Source organism: Leopardus geoffroyi, chromosome D1 (assembly GCF_018350155.1).
Source record: "Leopardus geoffroyi isolate Oge1 chromosome D1, O.geoffroyi_Oge1_pat1.0, whole genome shotgun sequence".
Taxonomy (NCBI): domain Eukaryota; kingdom Metazoa; phylum Chordata; class Mammalia; order Carnivora; family Felidae; genus Leopardus; species Leopardus geoffroyi.
The window spans coordinates 88,077,310-88,088,946 of record NC_059329.1 but is presented as its reverse complement, the minus strand read 5'-3'; the positions used below and the strand labels follow the sequence as shown (position 1 = coordinate 88,088,946).

General features: G+C 49.3%; 1 protein-coding gene across 1 annotated transcript; it reads left to right on the top strand.

Moving 5' to 3' along the window:
* Positions 1–688: 688 nt before the first annotated feature.
* On the top strand, positions 689–10,648 carry LMO2 (LIM domain only 2). Its single transcript, XM_045484915.1, has 4 exons — positions 689–811; positions 931–1,159; positions 4,823–5,038; positions 9,844–10,648. Exons 1-4 carry the CDS (start codon positions 805–807, stop codon positions 10,061–10,063), a joined length of 672 nt encoding a protein of 223 aa, XP_045340871.1. The 5' UTR covers positions 689–804; the 3' UTR covers positions 10,064–10,648.
* The last annotated feature ends 989 nt before the right edge of the window (positions 10,649–11,637 follow it).

Here is an 11,637-nt window from a genome sequence, read left to right as displayed (position 1 = left end):
CTCGCACAGCACCAGGCTCCTCTCTGGAGCGCGGACGCAGTCACAAACCCGCAGCCAGCAAGCAGAGCCGCGCTGTCCGGGGCAGCCCCGCGCACGGTGTCTGAGGACCTGGAACCTCGAACCCCGGACGGGCGCGAAAGCCACTCGGGACGCTGGCATTTCTGTATGTGCTTATCTCATGTTCTTGTCTTTTCTTTCTTCCTTGAGCGGCCTGCTGGTTACTTTCAGTCTTAGTTAACCAAAAGGGAAACGCCGAAGGGGGGAAGCCCTGAAGAACGATTTAGAGGCAACCCAGCCGCCTCTCTAAGGAGAGGTGTTCACTGAGCGACTCTGCCTGTCCCCGACGCTGGCCCCTTTAAGAAGCAAGTCAGTCCTGATGCTGCTGCTGTTTGTATTGCTAATCCCCAGGAGCCCCGTTAAAAAAAAAGGGGGGGGGGGGACCGGGCAGCTGTCTCTTTAAATGTGATTTCCTTCTATTGTATTTGAATCGTGATCAGGAAAAAGGAAATGAAACCAGAGACAGAGGGAAGCTGAGCGAAAATAGACCTTCCCGAGAGAGGAGGGAGCCCGGGGAGAGAGGCACGGTCCCCCTCCCCGCCCCCAGGCCGCCGCCCCCTCCCTGCCCTCGGCGGCGAGCCGCGCGCCGCGACCCGGGCCATAGGTGCGAGGGACTCGGGGCGGCCGGGCGGGCGCGCACGATCCCCGCGGGCGGCGCGGAGCCGGCGACAGCGCGCAAGCCGAGCCGGACCTGGCGGTGGCGGTGGCGGTGGCGGCGGCGGCGGCGGCGGCGGCGGCGGGACCGGGATGGAAGGTTAAGTCCTGAGCAGCAGCAGCTGCAGCCGCTGGGGCCAGGCTGCGCGCCCCGGTCCCCGCCTCGGCCGCGGCGCGCCGGCAGCCCGGTGATTCGCTCTCTCTCTTTGGCGTTTGAAGGGAGCGCGGTGACTGTCCTTGAGCGCGGAGGGGCGAGCTCGCCGCCGGAGCGCCGGAGCAAGAGGAGGTGCAGGAGCGGCGGCGGCGGCGGCGCCCGAGCACCCGAGGGGGTCCGAGCCCCGGCAGCCGGCCAGCCCCGCGCCACAAAGGGAGCGCCCCCGCCGCTTGGCACGCCACCTCCCTCCCCAATGTCCTCAGCCATCGAGAGGAAGAGCCTGGACCCGTCTGAGTAAGTGTGGCTCCCCTGCCCCTGCCACCCATGGTGACCACGGCCTCGCGCCCCAGGGCTGCAGGGTGGCGCGGGCGGCGGGCGAGGTTTCAGGTGCGCGCCCGCAGCGTGCCCTTGGCTCCCTTCGCCTGGAGCAGGGCTCCCCCTTCCTCGCGGGTGGCTCGGGGGGCACTGGGAGAGGGGCTGGGCCACCAGCGGCAGGGAGAGGGGGTCGGCCTGGCACCTCTGCGGGCCCTTCTCGGCTACCCGGGACGCACCTCAAAGCCACCGCGGGCCAGAAAGTTTACACCGGAGCAGGCACAAGGGGAGATTGGAGGTGCGCAGGTGCAGTCCCGAGAGCGTGCCGGGCTTGGTTCTACTTCCTTCTCCCCCCTCGCTTTCTCGGTCCCCATTCTCTTTGTCCATTTGATCCTGGAAAGGGGGACATTCCAAGCGGAGGCCTCCGGAGTCCCCGACGGCCCCCTTTGCGGTGCGCAGGTGGGGCGGCTGCCAGTAGCGCCAGGGACCCGCGGGCAAGGAGGTCCGAGCGTCCACCTAGCAGCTCTCTCCGGCCACCAGAGACTTTCGAGCCCCTAAATCCGGAGTTAATTGGAGTACATGTATTTCCCTCTCCCTTGGGGTCCACTGATGGGGGGGCCTGTGAACCTCAAAAGTTAGTGCACCATTTTGTGTATAGGTGAACTCTGGGGAGCGGTGTCTCATAGCCTTTTTCACGGGCTCCAAAGGGTTTGGGGTCAGGGAGCCAGAGCTCCAATAAGCATTTGCCACATTTGTTTTCAGAGCCTCGTCCTGGTTTGGAACGTTCCCCTATTCCCAGCCTATACCTCCAAACCATTCTTTAGCGTTAACAAGGGGAGAAAGGGTTGTTTGAGATATCATTTTCCCGTCAGCGCAAATGCCCTTTTAAGATTCATTAGCTGTCTGGTATTGAGAATTTTTATTCCTTTGAAGTCCCCATCTAATCCTTTGAAGGGATTTGTTACACAGACCAAAGGAGCTGGTTAATGACTTGTCCATTTGTGCTTTTAAGACGCATTTGTCTTCTCTTTTCTTTTCTTTTCCTGCTTTAAAGGAACTGTGCTTTCCTGATTGAAGTCTCCCCCTCCCCCAGTTTCAGCCGGCTATGGTGTTTATGTACGTGGGTTTTATCCTCGTTACCAGCATAAACACTCAGCATGCTCTTATAAAATACAGGAAGTACCATGATCCAGTGAGAATATAAACATCACTGTTGAGTCTTGAAGGCTCTCACACCAGGTCTACAAGGGGCTAGGTTGGTTCTAAGGAAAACACAGCTTCCATAAATAAGTTCTCGGGAGAAAAATAACATTCATTTTTAAAAGAACCTATCTATGCAGATGCAGGGTTTACAGGGTGGTCTGTACCACCCCCCCCCCCTTTTTTTAATCAATCTGGAATGACAACTTAGCCCTGAGTTTTCAGAGTCTGAGCAAGACCACAGTAATACAATAAGAGTGAATGGGATGAATTGGTGCCTAATGCCTTTTCGATCAACAGAATTTAGCCACTAATCCTTTTATTGGAAGATAAATCTGGAAGTTTCAGTTCCCTGAAGGTTTGCCCTTTTCAAAGTTTGTGCTTTTTCACTGTGATTACTTACTCAAAGCCAACGTGGGCCTTGACTATCAGCATCTCCAATTTACAGGTAGAAGCTTGCTTAGGCATCTGCAAATGAAACATTTAGACAGAAAGCCAGCCAGGATTCACCAATGGATAGATTTCCTCTACCAGGCATTGGGAGGCCCCTACCGCTTACCTGTGAGTAAAAAGAGCAGATCATTTTAATTCCAGGCAACTTTGCACCAGAAAGGTGAAAGTTCTCCTCTTTCACAGTTGATTGGCAGCATCAGCATCAGGGCATCCAGCGTGGTCGAGGTTCCACGAGTGTTTCTGGAAGCCCGAGTAAGACCATGGGCGGTGGGAAGAGAGGACATGTGCTTCTGAGCTGACAGATGTGAAATGCTGGGGATATTATCTTTCAGAAGGGAGAATGGCAGTCCTTATGTATAACCTGTGGAAACAAAGAAAAGCAAGTCAAGCTTCAGTGAATTTTTACAACTCTTTAAAGTCTTCAGTTTAAGACAAAAACTGACTTGGGTTTCACATTTTCTTATTCTAAGAAGGGATCATCTTATGAAGGACCCTTACACTTGGTCTACAAGGCATGGACTTGGTTTCAGTATTCCTAAATATTCACAGGGAGGTGACCACTTTAAAGAGGCACCTGGAGTTGTCAGCTTGCGTGCGTTACAACACTGATCACTGAGTCTCATCGTCCCTAAGTATAATTGGTGCTGAGCTCTATGGGCACAGACCAATCAGGGCACAAGGTTACCTGGCAAATTAGTGTCAGCTAGAAATAGGAGAAAGATTTATACCCTCAAGGTATGGAGGAGGAAACTCCCTTTGGGAATTGCACAATCGGAAGCCAGTCCATTTTTTAAAGCATAATAGATTAAAAAAAAAAAAAGATTTGCCTTTGAGTAAGGTTCAAAAGAGCGCTTGTTAATTGTTACAAATCAACAGGTATTAGGTTTTTCCTGTATCTCATTCAGTGCTGGAAATGTTTCTCTCCACTCTTATTTTCTTTTGCCAAATAAAATTATTTATTTTAAAATGTAAAACTGGAGTATTCAGACTCCAGGGAAGCAAAGTGAACTGGAGACACTCTCTCACCTTTTAAGGAGGGAACACGTATCACAGGCTCACTGTTAGGAAGCCTGGATGGAGATTTCAGAGTCTGTTTAATTGCCGTCTACTCTTGAAAATAATCATTGCCCCTTCCTCATTTTCTTTCCTAAATCAGCTTTATCCAAATCAGTTTTGCTGTTGTAAAAATTTTCACATGCAGAAAGGTCTATTTAATGGCCTTTATAAGTCTAACAATGGCCTTAATACCTGGGATTTTTCTCCAAGGGTTCATTCAGTAATAAAGATGAGATGTGGAATTTCTGTAAAATATATATATACATATATGTATATATATATTTAAATGATAATGAGAATTCCTATTACATCCTGATGGCATTTTTATTTGGGAAACAAAACAACCTAAGATAATTTTTTTACCGCTTTCTTTTTTCTTCCTCACTTCTGCTCTTTGTGCGGTTGGGAAGGGCTTGGGTTAGGATGGCAGGTCCATTCAACAGGGAATTTGTAGAGCTTTAGCCCTCTGGGTAGTGGGCTGTCCCTGAAGCAAGTAACTCTTTTAGCCTGAAGTGCCTCCCCTGAGGTTTGGCAGTGCCCTTGAGTCTAGGCATGGGAGGAGGAAAAGAAGGAGAAATGCCAAGATACAGGGGAGAGTAGGAGGGGAGAGTGGAAAAAAGAAAAAGACGGCAGAGAGGCCCAGAAAGTGCTGGGCGGCAGGCAGGGGCCACAACCCCGCCCCCCCTCCCCCGCAGGGTGTACCTCTTGGTGCCCTGCATTTACTTCTATAGCATGGAGGGGGAGGGAGAGACCTAGCTCCCTCCAGGCCTGACTCAGGCTAACGGGGCCTCTCGGCAGTTCAGCCTCAGGATGTGGAGCCCTGTCCTTTCTCCTGATGTCACCAACAGGCACCTAACTGTCCAGTTCGGCCCAGAGCGGTTCCTGACCCCCGGTGCTTGTCATGTGGTTGTCCCTAATGCTTGGTCTTCTCTCCAGGGAGCCAGTGGATGAAGTGCTGCAGATCCCCCCGTCCCTGCTGACATGCGGCGGCTGCCAGCAGAACATTGGGGACCGCTACTTCCTGAAGGCCATCGACCAGTACTGGCACGAGGACTGTCTGAGCTGCGACCTCTGCGGGTGCCGGCTGGGCGAGGTGGGGCGGCGCCTCTACTACAAGCTGGGCCGGAAGCTCTGCCGGAGGGACTATCTCAGGTATGCTATGTCCACGCCTGGGGCCCTGAGCAGGGAGGGGACAGTCCACAGACCATCTGAGTGTAGGTCCACCTCTTCCGCTCAGGCCAGAGGCTGAGCCTAGCTGCCCTGTGCAGAGAAGTAGTTGGCATCTCCTCCTGCTGGAGGAGCATATTCTCAGGGACGCATTCCTCTGTGCTAAAATACTAGTTTTTTTAAAGGTGAAAGAATGATAAACATGAAATGCTGAATAGAAGTCCCCTGGGGGGGGCATGGTGGGGCACAAGGACTGGGGAGGGGTACGCATGTCGGGCCAGAGGATCCAGGAGTGCTGGAGTTGACCAGTTTGAGGGTAGGTTCTTAGGAGCTCATTGAATGCTTCAAAACATATATCTAGGTTGTAAATAATTTTTTGTAGGACCCCAATATTATATGATGAGACATTTCAAAGCTCCAAGCTTTTTTTTTTTTTTTTTTAAGTTTATTTATTTTGAGAGAAAGAGAGGGAGACAGAGAATCCCAAGCAGGCTCTACACTGTCAGCACAGAGCCCCACGCGGGGCTCCAACCCACCAACCGTGAGATCATGACCTGAGCTGAAATTAAAGAGTCGGACGCTTAACTGAGCCACCCAGGTGCCCGGGAAAGCTCCAAGCTTTTGACTGTGACAGGGCAAAAGCTCTGAAGTCAGCTGTAGGTGTGAGTCCCAGCAACACAGCGTTCTAGCTGTGTGACCTCGGGCAAGCTACTTACCCTTCCCCAGCCTTGATCTCCTCATCTATAGAAATGGGGATAATAGCCGCACCTACTTCCAAGGACGCGGCGAGGATTAGATGGGGTCATACGTGTAAAGTTCTTGGCCTGGTGCGTGAACGTCAAACAGATGTTAGCTGCTCTTGCAACCAACCCTCATGACAGGATCATCGAGTCTTTTCCTACCTAATGAACAAGAGATGGGAGAACGGAAGGAAAAATAGGAACTCTAGGACACCCACTGAGACAGGAGCTAAGGACATCTCTGATGCTCCGGGTCATGCTGTTGGCCATGTGAGTTTCCCAGCACTCCACGGGTGCCTTGGTTCGGAATGTTCTAGCATTTCCAGTTTCATATTAGCTGCCGTGCAGGTAACTCTGTGCCCTCTACTGTCAGATCTGTTCAACTGTATAGCTGTCAGTTTTTTGCCATCTTCCTGGGGCACAGGGTCTGTGGAGCATGCAGCCATAATACATTAGGACCACCCAACCCAGGGAAGCTTGTTTAGACTCCAGTGCCTTTGGCGGCCAGGCTACCTCTGCCTCCCAAACCTGCCCTCAGAGCATTTTTACATTTAAAAAAAAAAAAAAAAAAATGCAGGCAATTCCACGGTGAAGGAAGCTTATCTGTTTACCCAGACTGATAGAATAAATGCCTTTTTTCCTCCCTAAATTCTCCAATAAAGTCCTTGCAAACTTGGTGGTTCAGAGAAAATAAGTAGAGTTTTCAACGATCCTGATTATAATTGTGGTCCATTTTTTATTAAGTTACAAGAAAATGGAACTGGGATAAACAGAGACCTGATTTTGCCGGCTACCAGTTTGCCAAAAGTCAGTGCAGAAAGCAGACGGGTAAATGATCCCCATTGGGCCCCCTGACTACATCCCTGTCAAATCATTTGAATCTTATTAAATAGTGCAGATAGAGTAAGGTCAAAAGAGCCCCAGCTTCTCCCTATCTCTGTGGTTTTATATAACATTCAAGAATAAACCCAGTGCTGCCTGGGCTTGTTAATCTTTTGCATTTTTAAAAAGAAGAGGAAAAAAAAAATTGTCTGGGAGAACCCAATGTTAATTAACTTGTGTCTTGGTGACACGAAATAATTCTTCTCCCTGCTACATTCCTAGGCAACATGTTAATTAACTCTGTGTTAGTGCAGGCGGTTCCAGCCATCCTTTAATATTTATATTATTGTTATTAAAATGGGCAGGAGAAAGCTTAAGACATTGACACCTCTTGACAGAGGAGAAAAACCCTCTTTGGCTTCAGGAATGGTCCTTTAGCCATGGACTTGCTTACTTGCATTCTTAACATATCTGGCAGTCTTTTAAAGAGGCAAGTTGGGGTGGGGTGACTCTCTGGGGGTTCCGTGATGGGGTTCAGTCTTCTTCCCGCCCCCCCACCCCGCCCTAGGAGAACTGCTCCTCTTGAGGATTTCCCACAGCTGACTCGCCTGTTACAGTCCTTTTCAGACATTTAGCTTCAAATATTTATGAGATCTCCAGTGCCGACCTAAACCCTGATGCCGCTGTGTTAATGTTGCTGGGAGGGAACCTAATCGTAGCTGTTAATGTCAGTGCCAGGCCCAGATTCCCTCGGATCCCTTTCTACCAACTTTTGTGTGCAGTGCACCCCACTCCACAGTGGTTTCACTTGCAACAGCCAACAGTACCTCTGGTAGAGCCAGAAGTGTGCCCACTGCCCCCCAGACCCCCAGCGGACCTTGATGTTAACCAATGACTGGCATTGCAGGAGCACCAAAGCCTTGCAGCCTTGCCTGGAGCCGGCAGACCTGGAGACATACCCCAGAGTCCCCGTGCCATTGGCCCAGAGCCCCCCCCCACCCCCACCCCGGGGCCTTTGCTGGAGATTACAACTTTGCTTGTCTGCCTCCCCTTCTATCTGGCTTCCCTTGCTGCCTTACCAGTTTCCCCTGAGAATACATCCTTAATAATTCCCCTCCTCGGGGTCTGCTTCAGGGATATCCAGCCTAAGGCACCAGTTCTTGAGGTGAATGCTCAAATTAGATGTCAAGTCCTGGTTTATTTTTCCTATTAGTGGAATCTCAGAATACCAGAGCTGGAAGGGGCTGCAGAAACCTTTTCTCCCAGTTCCCTTGCTTTTACAGCTTGAGACACAGAAGCCAGAAGAGAGGATGTCATTTGCTCCAGGGCACCTGGCTAGTTAGACCTGAGCTTGCCTCCCAAATATTAGTCCTTTGTCCTTCCCCTCATTAACTGCCTGATGTGTATTGTAATTTACCCCCAACTTCCCTTTAATAAATGCTCTCCTTCCTTAAGGGTCACACACCCCAGGCGTTGGCTTCATTCCACGCACACTGTTTTGTGAGTCGTCTATCCCTGCTCAGTCCCAAACTCAACTTACTGAATAGTCAGAAAACCAGAACTGTCTTTCCACTCTGTGACCTCCAAGGTGGCAGTTTCCTACAGCTCCGCCATCTGCTACGTTGGGATAAAATGTTCTTCCCCCTATAATGAGTTTGCTCCCACGTGGTGCCTTGAAAACACTTAGAGAGCCTCAAATGCAAAGCAGGATTCAGGGGGAAACTAGCCGGTCCCTGGCTCTAACTCTCAACCCTTTACCCACAGACCCGTGTCTTCTTGATTCCGTTAATTCTGTCCAAATATTTCAAAATTTGTCAATTGCTCCTGTCTCCCCCATAGCCTCCCAAAATGCACTAATTGATTCTCTGCTATTCTGAAGTTAATAAGAACTTCCAGTAAGAAGCATTTGCCTAAAACTGTCCAAAACGTTTTATGTGGAAAGGACCCGCTAACATGCTATGTTAGCAGGCACACGTGAAAATGACCTCCTGTAGCAGGACTGCGCCATTGGGAATACACCTGACGTGTTATAACCAATGTTGGCTTAGCCTTTGATCGTTGGTGCTTTGACAATGCTCAGTTTGATCCTTCTCATAATGGGGTAGATGCTATGGTCACTGCCATTTCAGAAGCTCAGAGGAGTCTGAGGTCCCACTGAGGCCACTCAGTGCTCTGCGCTGTAGTCTTGGACTGAATCTGGGTCTTCTGATCCCAGTACTTGCGCTATTCCACTCTCACAGGCTGATTGCAAAACCTCAGCCTGCATCAGAATCACCTGGAAGTGCTCCGTAACCAGACTGCTAGGCCTCATCCCCAGACTGTCTCAATCGGGAGGCTTGAGAATGTGCATTTGTAGCAAGTTCCCATTTCTAGCAAATGCTGCTGGCCCCAGGACCACAGCTTAAGAACCACTGCACTGAGCTCCACCATGTTGCCTCTCCCACCTTGACATTGAATATTGCTCGAAATAAGTGACTGATTGAGACTTAGGGGAGTCTTGATTTCAGCGTCGGAAGAAAAGTTTCTCCAGAGATTCACACCAATTGAGCAGCGAGGACCTTGAAGTAAGCTCTGCCATTCAATGTGGAAAGATGCTGCTTATCTCCCAGATTCTTGAGGCACGGTTACCTGTGCTGAGTGTCTTCTATCCAGCTCTCACTGTCTCCCAGAAGCCGGGGCCCCAACGAACAGTCATGCAGAGGTGGCCATTTTAGCTTATGGAGGAGTTTGAGACCAGCCCTCCCCGTGGGTGGAATCAGTGGCTGTTGACATGAGAGAATCTGAGAGCCTCAGAAAGATGCCCATTTCATTGCATTCCTGGTCAGGTCCCTCTCAAAAGGTCCCCAGGGGTTTACTCCAGCTCTTCTTCTAAAATGAAAGTTCCCCTGGGAAGGGACACACAGTACTGCCTAACAACTTAAATCACTTCAGCTAGGCACTTCTCCACAGAAGAGGGGCCTGGGGCAGCCTAGACCGGTGGCCACAGAGAGGGAGAGCTCAGAAAAGGGGCAGGTTATGCCAAACACAAATGCCATGGGTTGCAGCCTCATGCCACAGTCCCTCCTTCCCTCTAGGAAAGACTCTGTGAGCCTCCCTAGACCCACCTTGTCCTTTCTTCCTGACCTGTTAGAAATTGAGCCTCCTGTATGGAACCCATCCTCAAACCCTTTCTTCCAATATTGTCTCTGCCACCGTCTTCTTAGCTTTTCTTTCTGTTTTTTCCCTTAGGCTTTTTGGCCAAGATGGTCTCTGTGCATCCTGTGACAAGCGGATCCGTGCCTATGAGATGACGATGCGAGTGAAAGACAAAGTGTATCACCTGGAATGTTTCAAATGCGCCGCCTGTCAGAAGCACTTCTGTGTGGGCGACAGATACCTCCTCATCAACTCCGACATAGTGTGTGAACAGGACATCTACGAATGGACTAAGATCAATGGAATGATCTAGGCCCGAGTCCCCCAGCATTTCTGAGGGGTGTTTCACTGAAGTCACTGTCTCCGTAGGGTCTTCACTCTTGGGCACTCTGGGGATTGGAGGGTGGGATGAGGCATTTCTTAGGGGATGGTGGACCCTCTCTGGGCACCAAGCCACAGCATCCAAGTGACATAATACAAGGGATAAGACTTAACTATGACAGGATGATCAGCCTTTAGGGAGAGCTTATGGACAGTGGCCACCGCCTATGCATAGTCACTGATAAGATTAGTAAAGGAAAGGAGTGTTGGGCAGGCAGGCGCGAGCCATCATCCTAGAACTTCACACTTACGGAGAGGGACGTGTGCAAAGGACCTTGACCCTTGACAATTAGAGATGTGCAATTGATATCTTTTCTTCCTGGCTTTTATGACAGCCCTGCTCCAATCACTGTCCTCCACACAAGGGAAGGACAGAGAGGAGAGTGGTCATCCTTTCTTCTTGGCCACCTTCCCAAGGCCTTAAGCTTTGGACCCAAGGGAAACTGTGTGGAGACACATTTCAGTTGAGAATGGAAACTGCAACTTTTAACCAAACAATTATTTAAAGCAATGCTAATGAATCACCATTTTTAGACACCCTGGTTTTGAGGTGAGGAGTTCCACAGATTGTTTCTATACGAATGTAAATCTAAAAACAAAAGTTGTTCAACTATTTTATTATCTTAGATTATATCAAAGTATTTGCTGTGTGTAGTTAAAAAAAAAACTCTGCAGACAATAAAAATGACAGACTAAAATGAAGTGTTGTTTACTTGATTATGACTTAGAATTTGGGTTGGTAGGAAAATGACTTTTTATACTGTAAAGGAGAAGTAAATAAGCAATTTACTTTTAGGTCAGATAAAAACTTCCCATTTATTGCTAGGGTTTATATGAGGCAGGCACGTTTCTGTATTACTAGCAATTATATAACAGGTGATCATGTAGCTCAGAGGGATGTAGAATAATTAAATTGTTATTGTAAAATGAGCATTTCACTTCAGCATTGTATAGAATGAACGGAAGGCAAGATCATTGCCTTTGGGAAACCTGTAACCTAGAAAGGACACAAATACATAAAACAGATTCCCTTTGGGAGAGAAGGTAATTACCTAGCTTGAAATGTGGCAAAGATGCTGAGCTTGACACTTCGATTTTCCAAGACGTGTGTCTCAGGGTATTTTATGACAAGTGGTTAAGAGGACCCTTACTTTGAGGATTTAAAGCAGGCCATCTTGCCTTCTGCCTTTGCCTTCCACTCTCCGCAGGCCGCCACGAACTGACTCAGAGCGCCACCTTCTGGCCATCACCTCTCTGCTCGCTAGTTCAAATCCATCCTAGTGAGAGACAAACCTAGGTGGATATACTTCTCGGTTGTTTCATAAAAATATTGGCAAGCACCAAGAAGTCTTAATGTGTTTAATTATCAAGACATCAGAAATCTGCATCTAATGCTACAGTTAATTAACTGTGGCATTCCTGTTAAGGTTTGTTTGTTTGTTCTTCTAGAGGAGAAATAAGTAATGGCCCTTGGTATATAAAATGCTAAAGCAGTTAGGAAATTTG